General features: G+C 43.8%; 1 protein-coding gene across 1 annotated transcript in view; it reads left to right on the forward strand.

Annotated features, from left to right (window-relative positions):
* The window catches only part of MLLT1 (MLLT1, super elongation complex subunit), a 64,233-nt gene that overhangs the window by 11,238 nt on the left and 35,288 nt on the right, over positions 1-17,707 (forward strand). The window contains exon 4 of the mRNA XM_021709074.1: positions 1,772-1,854. Coding sequence (XP_021564749.1) covers positions 1,772-1,854 — 83 coding nt within the window. The remainder of the gene's footprint in view (positions 1-1,771; positions 1,855-17,707) is intronic.

The following is a 17,707-nucleotide window of genomic DNA, read 5'->3' on the forward strand; positions in this document are numbered from 1 at the left end:
AATGCCAGTTGTGAAAAACCTTTTACACACATATCTATACTAGAAAGGTAAACTCTTCAGTGGGGCCAGAAATTGCTGGAAGACAGCTAATGAAACTTAGTAAACCATGATTTTTTAAAAATGGAAACTATAAGGTTTTTCTTTAACAAAAGACTCTCCAGTATCTACCTCGTGTATCTCAAGGTTGGTGTGACAAGTGACCTTTAGGCAGGGCTGGCTGGACACCCAATCTGCGAGCTTCAGGAGGTGCAGGGACAGGTCCCTCGCTCCTTCCCTGCACCCCTGAAGCTCGCAGATTGGGTGTCCAGCCAGCCCTGCCTAAAGGTCCCTTGTCACACCAACCTTGAGATACACGAGGTAGATACTGGAGAGTCTTTTGTTAAAGAAAAACCTTATAGTTTCCATTTTTAAAAAATCATGGTTTACTAAGTTTCATTAGCTGTCTTCTAGCAATTTCTGGCCCACTGAAGAGTTACCTTTCTAGTATAGATATGTGTGTAAAGGTTTTTCACAACTGGCATTATGCTAAGTGAAATAAGCCAGACCCAGAAGACAGATGCTACATGGATCTTACTCACATGTGGAATTTACAGTAGTCAAACTCAGAGAAGCAGAGGGTAGGAGGGTGGTTGCCAGGGGCAGGGACAGTCAGAGGTCAAAGTTGAAGTGACACAGGATAAGTCCTGGGTCTACCGTGCAGCATAGTGCCTGCAGCTGCTAAGCCTGTAGTGTAAACTTACAATTTCTGAGAGCCTAGAGCTTATGTTCCGTGTTCTCAGAAAACAAAAGCAATAATAAGGGGTGAGAGAAACTTTGGGAGGTGATGGACATATTCATGGCCTTGTGGTGGTGATGGTTTCATGTCGCCCCAAACTCATGGAAGTGCAGGTATACATGTCGCCCCAAACTCATGGAAGTGCAGGCATTAAGTATGTGCACCTTCTAATACACCGGCCACACCTCAATAGAGCGGGTGAAAATGCCTGAAACAGCTGGCAAGATATTTCCTACTCTGTCGTGATTTCTCTGTAGAGGAGAGGGAACAAGGATTTGGTCTCAGCTCCTCTAACTTTTTTCTTAGAAGGGGGAGGACAGCGTCTCCATGACTCTCGCATAGGGACACATGCCTGTCCCAACACTGATGGCACGTTCTGGAGGGTGAGGCTATGGGATATTGTTTTACATAGACTCTGCCTTCCTCCTTTGTTCTAGTTTGGTTTTCTTTTCATCTCTGGGTTGACCGGGTTCTGTTCATATCACTTGGGTATGCTATTTTCAGGCACTGAAATAGACCCTGAGAAGAGGGTCCCAGCTGAGTCTGTTATTCCCCGTCTCCCAGCACATGTGTCCCTGGCACTGAGCGGGGACTTAGCTCCCGAGTTGGAGCTTGTGATAGAGTGTGTGGCCCTGCCTGGAAGATGGAGGACCTCTGGGTCTCCCATGTCACTCGGGTCACACTTGCTCACCCAAGTCGGGTGAACTTGTGCAGCCTTCCCCATCCGGTACAGGAACAAGAACCCAGATGACAGAGTCTCATGCCCCTTCCCAGTCTCCCTCTACTGCCCACTTATGTGGCCAAGTCACCTTTTCTTCCTCTGCCCTGCCCCTTGTATACCTTAGGACCCCTTTGGCATGGAATTCGACTCTCGGGGAGCTCAGCGTCCCAAAAAGCTGCCTCCTGAGAGGCTAAAAGTGCCCTAGTAAGGAGGTGGGAGGGGGCTGGACCTGAACAGGGCAGGAAGCTGATGGATGCATTTCTTTCCCTTTTCAGTGTGCAAGGAGCCCCCCTACAAAGTGGAGGAGTCGGGGTATGCTGGCTTCATCATGCCCATCGAGGTGCACTTCAAAAACAAGGTAGGCTCCTTGAGCAGGAGTGAGCAGGACATGCATCCCAGGGAGGCCCTGGGCCCAGAGTGCCACAGCTTCCATCTCGACCCTCACGGCCGGCAGGGGCTGGGACATGGGAAGGCTCATGGTGGCAGGTGTGCATCCCCCTGGGTCCTGCTTCTTTAGGGGAGTGACTGGGCCTCATTCCAATGGGGACAGGCCCCTAGATGGTCCTAGAGGGTTAGCCACTAGGCCTATGAGTGATTGAGATCTGGAACTCACCTAGTGTCTGATAGCAGGTGACGGGCTAGATAAAGTTAAGATGCGTCTGATTCTCAGCTGGAGTCTTTGGTGAGCTTCAGGGGAAAGAGTTCTTGGTAACATGGAATGTTGAATGGGTCACCCAAGTTACATATATATGCGTAGAAAAAAGGAATTGCATTGGAAATGTTAGCAGTGGTAATCTGGGTGGTAGGATTGCAGATTTTATTTTCTATCATCTGTAGTTTCTAACCTTGTTTTTGCCAAATAATTAAAACAACTCAGGGGTCTGCCTCTGCTCCTCCCCCCAGGCGTCACCAAGGGGCCAACCATGGCATTTTCTGGCTTGAGGCGGCTTAGCCATGGCTGGCTGCTTTCCCACGAGTACAGCTAGACTGGTGTGGGACAGTGCTGCCATCTTTGGGGAGGGAGGTCTTCTGGGAAGACCTGAGGATGCCATCCTGTTTGCTCAAGTCCATGGTTTGCACCCAGCATGCCGAGATGTGGCAGGATACTTTTCTGCAAACCCCCCGGCATTAAGGGCCCCTAGGCATGGCACTGGGGTATGTTGCCTGCCAGGAGCTGGGTGACCTTTCAGCAGATGCAACTCAGCCAGATTTCAAGTGTGAGGCCTCCTAGGGTCCGGCTCACAGAAGCAGGGGTCATTCTGGGGCCTTCTTGGAACTGAAGCCCCATTGGTAAAAGAGCCACGTCTGGCTGCAGGTGGACCTGCTTGAGGGCTGAGTCCTCCTGACCTGGGACCCAGGGGCAGTCCCATGGCAGGTGTGCACTGGGCTCTCCGAGCTCCCTTGGGCACGGAAGGGGGATGTTAATAGCAGCCGCCCTTGGGTGGTTGAGGAGACTGCTTCAGCCTGTCTGAGGAAAGCACTCTGCAGCCTAGGCACTGGTGTCCTGTAGGGGGTGGGTGGTGGTGCCAGAGTCCATGTGGCCAGTTGAAACTCCTCTCTGGGGTGATTTAGATTAAGTTGCTTTGAGGTTCAGAAGCAGTTGGGGTCCCATGGGCTAGCCAGGCTTTGTTTTTTTTGTTTTGTTTTGTTTTAAGAGACAGGGTCTCACTCTGGCCCAGGCTAGGGTGCAGTGGCACGATCACAGCTCACCACAGCCTTGAACTTCTGGGTTCAGGTGACCTTCCCATTGGAGTCTCTCCTGAGTAGCTGGGACTAAAGGTGTGAGCCCCTGCGCCTAAGCTCGGTGGGGCTTTTTGTATTCCCTGACACCTGTCTGGTGCCTGACGTGGCCTGTAGCCACATGTACACTGCGGTACCTGCCCCACTTCCCAGTGTTCTTCAGGGATCTGCCGGGGGCACTTGGGCTACATGTGGGACTTGGAGGCAGGGCCCGGTCAGTGCTGTGTGTTTGGCGCCTGCTTCTCATCCTTGCCTATGGAGGGGATCCTCACATGGGCCACAGGCCAGCAGCCCCCTGGTGTTGAAGAATCCTGAGTCAATGCCACTCTGCCCACTGCAGCGAGGGCCCTAAGAGGGGCTGCTGCTTCGGTCACCCACCTGCTGTGTCCTACAACGTTCACCTGAGCCTGAAGTGCAGACTTCAGGGTTGTGTCTGCTCCGAGTTCCCCGAGGTTCCACCCTCTACATCCTGTTGCTGGTAGGGAAGGGGTGTGGGCAGCCCTTTGGCCACAGGCTGGTCACTGCCGGGCTTAGCATCCTCCCTCGTGCTGGGACATCAGGAGGGCAGAGAACTCCTTCCCAGGGTGTCCTGGATCCCACCTGCTCTTTTGGGGTCTTTGGGGGTCTCTGCTCGGGGTGTTCTTGTGTGGTCACCCAGGCCCCACGTTCTTTGAGAATGCCTGTTGCCTTGGGCCCCAAGCTGCTGCCCAAGTGTCACCTTTTGTTTATGTCCAGTTTATCAAGGTATAATTTACATATAGTGAGATTCTTCCATTTTAGGTGTAGCAGATTTTTTGAATCTCAGCATGTGTTTTCATTTGAACCCTGTTGGAGGACGGCCAGCTTTTCTGTTAGAAAAAAAAACAAAAACAAAAGCCATGTTCCTCGATGTTGATTTGTCTGAACAATTCCTGCAGGGGCCGCGTGGTTGGGATTGGAGCTCTGCCGTGAGCCTCTTCTGAGAGCCAGTGTTCTCTCTCAGGACAGAGGCTGGCTGCCTCCTTGCGCTCTGGGCCTGTTCCCCAGGAGTCCTTTATTCCCTGGTGGTTGTGCCCACAGCTTTAGAGCGGGATGCATTGAGATCACCCGGGAGGTGAGGCCCCCACAGGAGGGTTAGGGATACGGGTCTTGATCGCAGCTATGGCGGCTTGTGTGCGGCATGCTGGACACTGTGCTAAGCCTGCATGTATTTAGTCTCCAAACAAGCCCTGGGGGAGGCAGCCGCCTCAGTCTGCAGTTGGAGGCCCCCATGGGTCCTGAGTCACTGGGTCAAGGCCACACAGAAGTTGGTGGAGCAGGAGTTGGAACCAGCTCTGCGTAAGCACATACTCGTTGACCTAGAGTGACGGTTCTTAATGAATCCTGACTTTTACTTACACCTGGGTGCCAGGGACAGTATTATTTCCTGTATTGTGTTCTGCAAAGATTGTCTCTATGTAAGTCCCTTCTTTTTCTTTTTTTCTTTTTGAGTCAGGGTCTCGCTCTGTCACCCAGGCTGGAGTGCAGTGGCACGATCATGACTCACTGCAGCCTCAACCTGTGGGTTCAGGCGATCCTCCCTCCTCAGCCTCCCAAATAGCTACCACGCCCGGCTAATTTTTAAATTGTTTTGTAGAGATGAGGTCTTGCTGTGTTGCCTAGGCTGGTCTTGAACTCCTCGGTCAAAGTGAGCCTCCTGGCTTGCCTCTCAAAGTGCTAGAATTGTAAGTGTGAACCACCACGCCTGGTCCTTACTTTAGAAGTTTTGTAAAGAGGCTGGGCTCGGTGGCTCAGCCTGTAATCCCAGCACTTTGGGAGGCTGAGACAAGGGGCTTGCCTGAGTCCGCAGGTTCGAGACTAGCCCGGGCAACTTGACAAGACCTCATCTCTACAATAAATCAAAAAATTAACCAGGTGTGGTGGTACGTGCCTGTAGTTCCGGTACTTGGAAGGATTGCCGGAGCCCAGCAGGTCAACACTGGGGTGGCCTTGAGTGTGCCACTGCCTTCCAGTCTGGGCGATGGGAGTGAAACTCTGACTCAAAAAAAAAAAAAAAAAAAAAAAGTTGTGTAAAGATTAGACAAGTGTGAAAAATGAGTATGGGCTAATTGCAAAGGCAGCTGACACAGGTTTGGAATATGATTTGGGACAGTGAATGGATACACTGACTGCTTTTCCATCCTGATGTAGGCAAGGCTTGTGTTCAGTCATTAGTCTCGATTTATTCACTGGTGGTAAGGCTGGGTGAATTTCAGGGTAGTAGACAAAGAAGTTGGTGATAGGATGGGTTGGGAGCAGCGGCTGTGTGTCCTGGCCAGGTAGGGAGAGAGCAGTGGTAGGGAGAGAGCACAGGTTGGAGGTGGACATGCTGGGGTTCAAATCCTGGTAACTGGCTGTCACTGTGGGCTGGTGACTCCTCTGGGCCTCAGTTTCTCTATGTTTCAGTGGGGGCTTCTGATTAGAACGACTTCTCTGGCTATTAGGAAGATTGTGGGAGAGAGACAGTAGGTATAGCACTTGGCCGTGACCCAGCGTATGCTGGGCACTTTACCAGTGTTCGTTGTTGCTGTTGAGGTGGTTTTGCTCCTTACCAGTTAATCTGGGCAAGAATGTTCAGTGGAGAAAGGAGCCTCAGAGACCTGAGAGGGCCCAGGGGCGAGGCTCCAGCCATGGAAAACACGTTTGGCTTTTCCAGTGAGTGGGCTGAATCCATAACCAGGGCAGAAGCACATTTTCTTGTAGAGGCATGAGGGTTTTTTAAGCAAGTGCACTTGACCTTGAGTACAGCATTGTCTGTAAAGTGAGGGAGCTGGTTTTACGTGGAGTTAGGCACTAGAACTTAACAGAAGCTGCATTTTGTTTGACCTGTTGTTGGCAGGATGCTCATTTTACAGATAAGTCACTCCTTTCTCCCAAGGGAAAAAAAAACAAGAGGACTTTGTCTGATTACAAAAATAGTATATACGTGCTATAAAGAAATTTTTCTGAAACAAGAAGACAGTCGCCTTATTTGACTTCCACTGTGGACGTGTATGTTGGACCACTCAGGGTCTGGCTGTTCTCTGTGTGTGTGCCGGTGACTGTAAAGCCGAGATTGGGGTTGACATATAAACTCCAGTTTGTAGGTGAGTTAAAAATGTGGAGTCTGAGTACCGAGGATCACCTGTACCACATTCTGTTTGTCTGCTTGTCTGTCGATAGACGTTTGGCTGTCTCTGCCTGTTGGCTGTTGTGGGTAGTGCTGCTGTGAACATTCGTTTACATGTGCTCATTGAGCACCAGTTTGCCGTTCCTTTGGGTGTGTGTGCTGGGACACACAGTGATTTTTTGTGTAAGTTTTTGAGGAGTTGCCACACTGTTTTCACAGTGGCTGCACCATTTTGTATTTCCACTAGCAATGTGTGAAGGCTCCTTTTCTTCACAATTCTCAGCTTAAAGCATTATAGCCATCCTGCCAAGTGGGAAATGCTGTGGTTGGGGCTTTTATTTGCGTCTCCTTCATGGTCGGTGTTGTTCACCATCTTGTCATGTGCTTGCTGGCTGCTTGTGTATCTTCTTTGGAGAAATGTCTCATACATCCATTGCCTGCTTTTGAATCGGGCTGGTTGTTGTTTTGCTGTTGTGTTATAGACGTTCTTTAACTATTCCGGATCTTGAACCCTTACCAGATGTGTGGTTTTATCCTCTTCTGCAGGTTTTTGTTTTTACATTCTTGATAATGTCTTTTGCCATGCAAACGCTTTACATTTTTATGAAATTCAGTTTATTTTTTTCCTCTGGTTGCTCACACTTTTGGTGTCAAATCTGACTCCATTAACAAATCCGAGGTCGTGAAGATTTGCCCCTATGTTTACTTATCCCAGTTTAATAGTTTTAGTTCCTTTATTTAGATAGTTGATTTACTTTGAGTTAACTTTTGTATATGGACTGAGGTGTAGGGGTTTAACCTTACTCTTTTGCATGTGGTTTTCCAGATGCCCCAGCACCATTGAAGTGACTCTTCTTTCCCCGTTGAGTGGTCTTAGCACGCTTTCACCTTTGGTGAAAATCAGTTGGCCATAGATTTTGGATTTAAAACTGAACTCTTAATTCTAGTTCATTGGTTTATATATGTCTGTCCTTATGCTAATACCACACAGTTTTGATTGCTGTCATTTGTGGGGAGTTTTGAAATCAGAAAATGTGAGCCCTCCAACTTTGTGTTTTGTTTTTCTTTCCCTTTCAATATGACCTTGGTTATTCTGGGCCCCTTGTAATTCCATAGGAGTTTGGGATCTGGCTTTTCCATTTTGCAAAACATTCCCCTGGAATTTTGATAGAGATTGCATTGAATCTGTAATCACTTTGAGACTGTTACCATCTTAGCAAGATCAAGTCTTCTGATCTATAAACATGGGAGGTGTTTCTATTTAATTAGATCTTCTCTAACTTCTTTCAGCAATGTTTGGTAGTTTTTATTATATATTAGTCTTTTACCTATTTGGTTAAATTAATTCCTAGGTATTTCATTCTTCTGGTGCTATTGTAAATGGCATTCTTTCTTTTCTTTCTTTTTTTTTTTAAGATGTGGGTACAATTCAGGTTAGGTATACAAATGTTCATTATGTAGGCACCCTTGTTGATGAGGTGTGCCCCTCCCTCTCCTGGCAGTTTCCCTCAATGCCAGTCCCACTCCCCTCCCCTGGCAGTTTTCTGCTACTGCCAATCCCTTTCTTATAGTATTACGATAATTGTTCAAGGTCCGTTTATGAGTGAGAACATATAGTACTCTATTCTCTCTGTGATAGATCACTGAGTATGATAGACTCCAAATCCATCCAAGTTGCTGCGAAGTTCATATGTTTGTCCTTCTTTATGGCTGCATAATTGGAATTATTTTATTTATTTCTTTCTTTTTAGAGACAGGGTCTTGCTCTATCACCCAGACTGGAGTGCAGTGATGCAATCATGGCTCACCGCAGCCTTGAACTCCTGGGCTCAAGCGATCCTCCCATAGCTGGGACTACAGGTGCCATCAGGCCTAGTTCCTTTTTCTTTTCTTTTCTTTTTTTTTTTTTTTGTATAGATGAAGTCTCATTATGTTGTCCAGGCTGGTCTCAAACTCCTGGGCTCAAGTAATCCTCTTGTGTCAGCCTCCTGAGTAGCTGGGTCTATAGACACCATGACAACCAGCTAACTTTTTTTTTCTTCTATTTTTTGTAGAGACTGGGTCTTGCTGTGTTGCCCAGGCTGGTCTCAAACTTCTGACCTTAAGTAGTCCTCCCACCTTAGACCTCCCAAAATACTGGGATTATAGGCATGGGCTACCATGCCTGGCCTTGGAATTCTTTGTTTTTTTGTGGCTTCTTTGAGATTTTCTGTGTATAGAATTTTGTCGTCTGCAAATAGAGATACTTTTACTTCTTTCAATTTGGATGTCTTTTGTTTCTTTTTCTTGCTTCATTGCTTTGGTGGCTAGGACTTCCAGTATTGAATAGCAGTGGTAAAGGGGGCATCCTGTGTTGTTTCTGATGGGGGGGCGGGGGAGTTTCCCATCTTTTACCATTGAGTGTGATGTCAGCTGTGAGATTTTACAAATGACCCTTCATTGGGTTAAGGAGGTCCCCTGCTCAAAGAAACAAGCCCGTTTTCTTCAGCCACAGTGTCTCTGACACCAGATATGTGGATTTCCCACGCATTGTAATTCTCCAGTTCTGTATGGACACCACCTGGGTGACCTGCAACTTGATTCCATTATGGTGCTGTCTTGAGTTAGTGCAGACCCCCAGGTTAGGGACTCAGCTCCGCAAGACTGCCCCCACTGGAGGTGCCAGTCGCAAGTCCCAGGTTGCCACCTGTCTACTTACCTGGCCATAAATTGGGAGATCCACCTCCTTAGGTTCAATAATTTTGTACATTGGCTCAGGAAAGCATTTTACTATTACTGTTTTTTTCAGTTCTGGCCAAACAGGAGTGGTGCATGGGACAAGGTATGTGGGAAGGGTGCAGGGCTTCCGTGCCCTCTGGATGGGCCACACCTAGCACCTTGCTATAGTTACCAACTTGGAAGCCCTCTGAACCCCTTTGTTTACATAGGCATGATTAACTAAATCACTGGCCGTTGGTGCTTGGACACTATGTCCAGACATTCTCCTCTCCTATAAGATCAGAGGGTGGGACTGAAAATTCCAACCCTCTATCACATGATTGGTTCCTCTGGCAACTAGCCCCCATCCTGAAGCTGTGGGGGCTTTCTGTCACCAGGCTTCTCATGATCATACAACACGCTCTATCACCTAAAAGATGTCAGGGGTCTTAGAAACTGTTGTGTCAGGAACCCAGGACTAAAACCAAATATTAAAACAAAAGATGCTCCAGATACCCCTATCACTCAGAAAGTTTCAAGGATTTTAAAAGTTTGTTCCAGGACGAGGGCCAGAGACCATATATATATTTCTTATTATTTCACGCCTTCTAGTCCTAGTTTGCTGAATTTCTTAAAAAAAAAAAAGTATTATCATGAACTGTTGTTGAATTTTGTCAGGTGCTTATAACTGCCTCTATTGAGAAAAATCACGTTTTTAAAAAATGCTACATTATATTGATTGATTGATTTTTATGTAGAACCGTCCCCCTCCTCCCGCCCCACTCCTGGGACAAATCCTTCTTGTTTGTGGTGTACAATCTTTTTAATGTGCTATTGGATTGGATTTGCTAGTGTTTTATTGAGAATTTTTATGTCTGTATTCATAGGGAATATTGGTCTGTAGTTTTCTTGTGGTATCTTTGGCTTTGATATCAGGGTAATTTAGCTGACCTCATCATCGAATGTCTTAGGAAATATTCCCTCTTCTAAATTTGAGAAGAGTTTGAGCAGGATTGGTGTTTGTTCTTCTTTGAATGTTCGGTAGAGTTCATCACTGAATTGCCTGGTCCTGGACTTTTCTTTTGGGGAAGGATTTGATTATGGATTCAGTCTCTTACTTGTTATATATCTGTTAAGACTTTCTACTTTTTGAGTCAGTTTTAGTCATTTGTTTCTGGGAATATGTCTGTTTTATCTAGAGTAACTACTATATCGTATATAATTTTCACAGTATTCTCATAATACTTTTAATTTCTGTAAGGTTGGAAGTTCCCAATTTTATTTCTGATTTGTGTTATTTGTATGTTCTTTTTTCTTAATCTAGTCAAAGGTTTATCAGTTTAATTGATCTCTTCAAAGAAACAACTTTTAATTTCATTGATTCTCTCTTGTGTTTTACTCTCTATTTCATTTGTCTCTTTTCTTATCTTTCCTCGTAGCTTTGAGTTTAGTTCTTTTTCTAGTTCTGTAAGGTATAAAGTTGTTGATTTGACATTGCTCTTATTTTGTAATGTAGATGTTTACACTTATACATTTTTCTGAGCAATGCTTGCACTGTATTCCATAAGTTTTGATATGTTGTATTTTGTTTTCATTATCTCAAAGTATTTTCTAATTTTTCTAGTGATTTTTTTTTTTCTTTGATCCATTGGTTGTTGTCTTAATCAGATTTTTTTCACCAGAGAGACAGAACCAGTAAGAGATAGAGATAGAGATATAGAGATAGACACACACACACACACACACACACACACACACACAGAGGAAATTGCCATTTCTCTGTCTTTTTTGTTCTTTGTGGGCCATCAGCCAATTGGATGGAAGGTACTGTTCTCCACTCAGCACTCCAACTCACATGCTGGTCTCCTTTGGAAACACCCTCACATACACACCCATAAATAACACTCTGCCAGTTCTCTAGGTATTTCTTTCTATTTATTTATTTTCTCTTTTAATTTTTATTTTGAAATTGTGGAGTACAATTCTGGGTTAGGTATACAAATGTTCATTTTGCAGGTACCCTTATTGATGAGGTGTTGCCCCCCCCTTCCCCAGGTGGATATTGACTACTGTCAATCCCAGCTACCCACACCCCAAGCCCCTCCCCACAGTTTCCCACTACTTTCAATCCCTTTCCTACAGTAATACAGTAGTTGTTCAAGGTCCACTTATGAGTGAGAACATGTGATACTCAGCTCAACTCTTTGTTTCTGTGAGAGATCACTCAGTATTATAAACTCTAATTCTATCCACGTTGCTGTGAAGTTCATGATTTTGTTCTTTTTTATGGCTACGTAATATTCCATTATGTATATATACCACATTTTTAAAAATCCAGTCTTCTGTTCTTAATCAAGGTGACACCTCAAAGTGACAGTCAAGAGTGTGTTGTTTCATTGCTATGTATTTGCAAAATTTCCAGTCTTCTGTTATTGATTTCTAGCTTCATTACAATGTGGCCACAGAAGATACTTTGTATGATTTCAGTCATTCAACATTTACCGAGAATTATTTTATAGCCTGATGTAAGGCCTTTCCTAGAGAATGTTCTATGTGTACTTGAGAAGAATGTATTCTGCTTTTGTAGAGTGGAGTCTTTTGAATAGTCTGTTAGGTCTATTTGGTTTCTGGTGTTGTTCGGGTCCTTTGTTTTTTATTCACCTTCCCTGTAGATTGTAGATGTTTCTACCCAGTATTGAAAATGATTTGTTGATGTCTCCAGCTAGTACTGTAAAGCTGTCTCTTTGTCCTTTCAGTTCTTTTAATATTGCATAATGTATTTTGGAGCTTTGTTGTTTGGTGCATATGTATTTATAATTGTTACACATTCTCAATGAAGTGATGGTTTTATTAATACTGGGGGTGCAAAAAAATGTATATACATTTTAAGAGATATTATCTATTTATTCCTTTTAGTTGGCCATAGTCAGAAGTGTCTGGATGCTGATTATAACCACTTTGAGCACCTCTTGTAATTGCAGAAGTCAGACTTGACTTGTATTCATCTTTTGTTGTTGGTGTATATTGAATATTATAATTTTAATACAGTTTTTTTCTCTCCTTAAAATGTGTATGCTTTTCTGTATACACCCTCTGTATATACTATCCTTTGTTTCTTGTAACAATATTTTACTTAAACTCTATGTTGTCTGATATTAGCACAGCTGAACCAGCTTTCTTTTGTTTATTATCTACATGGTATGCCTTTCCCATCCTTTCATTTTCAATGTATTTGTGTTTTAGGGTCCAATGCAAGTACCTTATACACAGCATATAGTTGGATTGTGTTTTTTATTCATTCTTTAATCTCTGTCTTTTTATTGGCATGTTTAATCCATTTACTTCTGAAGTAGTTCGTGCGAAGCAGGGACTTCCTTCATTTTGCATTCCTGCCTGCAGTGAAACGAGTCTCACTCAGTGGCTCTGTATTCTCATCAGCACTTGCTACTGTCAGTTCTTTTGGTTTTAACCATTTTAATAGGTTTGGTGCAGCATATGGTTTTAATTTGCATTCCTCTAATGACTAGTAGTATCTTTAAGCATTTTTTCATGTGCCTATTTGCCATTCTATATGTCTTCTTTGGTGAATTGTCTTTAAAGTGTCTTCCCCCCTTTTTTTAAAGTTGAGTTTTCTGTTTTCTTGTTATTGAGTTTGTAAGAGTTGTTTATGTTTCTGCATATCAGTTCTTTATCAAACTTTGATTTTGAAAATATATTCTCTATGGCTTGTCTTCTCAATCTCTTAACAGTGTCTTGAAAACAACAGAAGTTCTTAATTTGGATGAAGTCTAGTTTATGGGTTTTGCTGTTTGTGTTGTATGTATGTATGTCTTATCTGAAAACACTTCACCTAACCCAGAGTCACTAAGATGTTCCTGTGTTTTCTACTAGGTTCTGTAGTTTTAGGTTTAACTTTTACATCCGTGCTACATTTTGAGTTAAATTTTGAATATATATTGTGCAAGGTGTGGTTAAAGTTCCTTTTGTTATTATTTTGTTTTGCTTTGTGGTATATGGATATCAAATTGTCCAGTATCACTTGTTAAAAAAGACCATTCTTTTGCCATTGAATTATTTTGGCTCCTGTGGGATTTTTTTTTTTTTTTGTAGTTAAATTTTTAAAAATTTCATATATAATACATTCATAGCAAAAGTACAATATTAAGATAAAGAATTCTTTTGATTTCTACCTCAGTTCACTCTTTTCTCCAGAGGTGACTGTTCATTTCAGCATCCATTCCTCCAAGTTTCTTTCCCCACATTTATGGTAATCTTTATATACAGGGGCTGTGCTGTGCATTTTACTCAGTAGTTTCCATAATCCTCACATGCTCCAGGGTTAGGTAGGTACTGTTCTTTCCCTACCTTACAGGTAGGAAAGTAAAAACTTGGGGAGATCAGCCTGCCCAGGTTTCCACAATGATGATGTGGTACACCCCGAATGATCTGCTCTGATCCTCTCATCTGGATTTGGTTCGTACAAGGATGTAGGGGAGAGGAATTTTAAAATAAACAAGTTTATTTCTCTACCACCTGAAAGTCAGCTTTTGAGACCAGGACACTGCTTTTGTTCTCTACTGGCCTCCAGCACAGAGGTAGGAGCATTTGGTAAATATTTGTTGAATGAGTAACTACACCATAGACGAGGTTTATTCCAGAGGGGATAGCTGTTGTATGACTAAATGCAAAAAGGCTCGTTGCACAACCAGTGTGTAAGTGCCTCCACCAACCTTTTTAAAAATTGAGGTGAAATTGACCTAACATCAAATTAGCCATTTTAAAACAAACAATTCAGTGGCATTTAGTACGTTCATAATGTTGTGCAACCACCACCTCTTTCGAGGTCCAAAACATTTTCATCACTCCCCAAAGGAGACCCCATACCCAGTTGTTTTCCATCCCCCACCCCAGCCCATCAGCAGCCACTGATTTGTGTTCTGCCCTGATGGATGTACCTATTGGGAAGTTTCATATAAATGGAGTCATACAATATGTGACCCTCATGTCATGGTTCTTTTCCTTAGTACTGTGAGTTAATCCACGTGTCACGTGCAAGAACGTCGTTCTTTTTCATGGCCAAGTTATGTTCCACTGTATGATGTACCGCGGTTTGTTTATGTTCTCTCTCTGACAACTGAGAACAGTGCTGCTATGAACATGGGTGTACGTGTAGTTGTTTGAGTACCAGTTTTCACTTCCTTTGGGTCTCCAGTGAGCCCTCTGTATCCATGGGTTTGGCATCTGTTAATTCAACTGACCACAGATATGAAATATTTGGGGGAAAAAACCCACAAAATTCCCAAAAGCAACACTTGAATGTGCTGTGTGCCAAGTACCGCATTAGTACTACGTTGAGTTCACATGAATGAAGTGATGTGTAGGCGTCATTTAGGTATTGTAAGTAATCTAGAGGTGACTTAAAATGTGGAGGCGAGTGTGTGTAGGTTATGCACAAACACTGTGGCCTTTGATGGAAGGGACTAGAGTCTCTGTGGATTATGGTGTCCACAGGGGCGTCCTGGAGCCAATATCCTACAAGTACTGAGGATGACTGAATGCGTAAAGGGGATTGCTGGGTCATATTGTCACTTTATTTTTTATTTATTTATTTATTTATTTTTGAATTGGAGTCTCACTTTGTCACCCAGGCTGAAGGGCAGTGGCATGCTCCTGGCCACCACAGCCTTGACCTGCTGGGCCCAGGTGATCCTTGTGCCTCAGCCTTCCAAGTAGCTGGAACTACAGACACGCGCCACCATACCCAGCTAAGTTTTTGATTTGTTGTGGAGATGAGGTCTTGCTAAGTTGCTCAGGCTGATCTCAAACCCGTGGGCTCAGGCAGTCCTCTCACCTCGGCCTCCCAAAGTGCTGGGACTGTAGGCATGAGGCACCGCACCCGGCCCATGTGGTCACTTTATATTTAATCTTTTGAGGGCCTGCCACGATTGTTTTCCACAGTGGCCAAACCATCATGCATCCTTGACCTCCCGGGCACAGGTGGTTCTCCCACCTCAGCCTCCTGAGTAACTGGGATTACAGGCATGGGCTACCGTGCCTGCTTAATTTTTTGATTTTTTTGTAGAAACGGGATCTCATATGTTGCCCAGGTTGGTCTTAAACTCCTGGACTCAAGCGTTCCTCTGACCTCAGCCTCCCAGAGTACTAGGATGACAGGCATGAGCCATGTGCCCAGCTCCTCTGCCCATTTTTGAGCTGGACTGTTTTTCTTCTTCTGGTTGAGCTGGAAGAGTTGTTTATGTATTCTGGATAAGCACCTGGCTTTATTTTGTTTTTAGAATCAGAATCTTGCTCTGTTCCAAAGCTGAAGTGCAGTGTTCTATCATAACTCACTGCAGTCTTGAACTCCCTGGCTCAAGCAATCCTCCTGCCTCAGCCTCCTAAGTAGCTGGGAGTACAGGTGTGTGCCACTGCACCTAGACAAGTGTCCGTTTTTAAACGTCAACAGTAAAGCACATTGCTGGGCATATGAATGTGTGACGTGAACTTCCCTGAGTGGGAAGTTCCAGCTCTTCGAGGGGTACCCAGTGGTCTCCCCCAATCACATGGTGACCCCAAGGCTTCTGCATGCTGTGGCTGAGTCATTCCTTCAGAAACACACTGGGGCCTTGACCGTAGCTTGGGAGAGCATGCTGGTGCTGCCATGGGACAGGGTGGTGGTCCAGAATGAATACATTAGTTCCTAAGTGTCCTAGGACCAGGCAGGTGAAGGGAGTCTTGCTGAAATGCTCCTTTTATTTCTGTTTGTTGTCCTGGAAGTGGTCAGAGGTAATTGCGGCTCCTCCTGTTCCAATGAGTTACATCTCAGACCCTGGGCTGCCAATAGAAATATGCAAAACACATGTGTAACTTCATATATATATATATATATTTTTTTTTTTTTTTTTTTTTTTTTTAGTAGCCACATTTGAAAAGGTCAAAAGCAGCTAGGTGCAGTGGCTCATACCTGTAATCCCAGCACTTTGGGAGATTGAGGCAGGAGGATCATTTGAGGCCAAGGGTTCAAGACCAGCCTAGGCAACAAAGTGAGACCCCCATCTCTACAAAAAAATCAAAAAATTAGCTGTGTTGTGGTTCGTGTCTGTAGTCCCAGTTACTCAAGAGGGTGAGGCAGGAAAATCGCTTGAGTCCAGGAGTTTGAGGCTGCAGTGAACTGTGATCATGCCATTGCACTCCAGCCTGGGTGACAGAATGAAACCCTGTCTCAAAAACAAAACAAAACAAACAAAAAGGTCAAAAGAAACAGATGAAATTAATTTTACTAGTGCAATTTATTAATATTTAACCCAATATGTTTAACATATCATTTAACCATGTAATCGATATTTTAAAATTATTAATGAGATATTTTTCATTTTTTCATAGTAAGTCTTCAAGATATGGCTGTATATTATACTCACTGCCTATCTCAACTTGTACGCTACAGTTTCATCAGAAAGACTTGAACTGTATTTAGATTCCATAGGATTCACAGTTGAAGAAAGAAGTAGGTTCACACACTCAGGTTTCTCTAAACATACATAAAAATCTTCCAGTGACTGAGCTGAGTATGCTTCCTGCCTGAGAATGTCTCATGCTTATGGTTCTTTATTTTTAATTTAAAAACAGCTTTAGATGCAGAAGAACTGCAAAGATAGTACAGAGAGTTCCCGCAGACTCCACACCCCACACCCAGTTTCCCTTAACGTCAGCATCTTACATAACTGCTGTACAATGATCAAAACTAAGACATTAACATTGGTGTAATACCATTAAGTAATGACAGACTTCTTTTGGATTTCCCTGTTTACTACTAATGTTTTAGAATCTGCTCCAGGTTGCTACATTCCATTTAACTGGCACATCTCTTTTCTTAGTCTTTCCTTGTCTTTCGTGACTGTGGTAGTCTTCAAAGGTATTTATTAGTCAGGTATTTGTAGAATCTTCCTCAACTCAGGTTGTCTGACTGGTGTTTTCTTATGATTTGTATGTGGTTATGGATTTTGGTAAGAAGACCACAGAGAGGAAGTACTCTTCACATCGTATTAAGAAGTACCAGATATTAACATGACTTGTGATTAACAGGTGACGGCGTTGCCCTTGATCTGGTTAAGGTGACATCTGCCAGTTTCTCCACTGTTGAGTTATTATCTGTTCCTTTCCACACATTGTTTGTTAGAAGTGGGCCACTAAGTCCAGCCCATACTCAAGGCGGGGGGAATTCAGCCCTCCATCCTGGTGGGTATAGATTTAACCACTTCAGTGATTAATGCCTATTTTGGGGGAGAGGCTTTGAAACTATATAGAAAACATGTTTCTTTTTAAACAGATTGAGTGTTCCTAATCCAAAACGCTTCAAAACATAAAATTTTTTGAGTGCTGACTTGACACTCAAAACGCTCATTAGAGTATTTCAAATTTCAGATTAGGGATGCTGAACCAGTAAATTTAATGCAAGCATTCCAAAATCTGAAAAAAGTCTGAGATCCAAAACATTTCTGGTTCCAGACATTTTGAATCAGGGATACTCTGTGGTTTCAGCTGCTAAACTGAGCATCTCTCAGTGGTGTTCTAATGGTAATTTCTATTTCCTTTATTTCTTCTACATGCGTTAATTGGCATTTTGTGGGCAGGAGGAGTTGTTCCTTCT

Source organism: Carlito syrichta, unplaced genomic scaffold (assembly GCF_000164805.1).
Source record: "Carlito syrichta isolate Samal-C Ts95f unplaced genomic scaffold, Tarsius_syrichta-2.0.1 Scaffold156020, whole genome shotgun sequence".
NCBI lineage: Eukaryota > Metazoa > Chordata > Mammalia > Primates > Tarsiidae > Carlito > Carlito syrichta.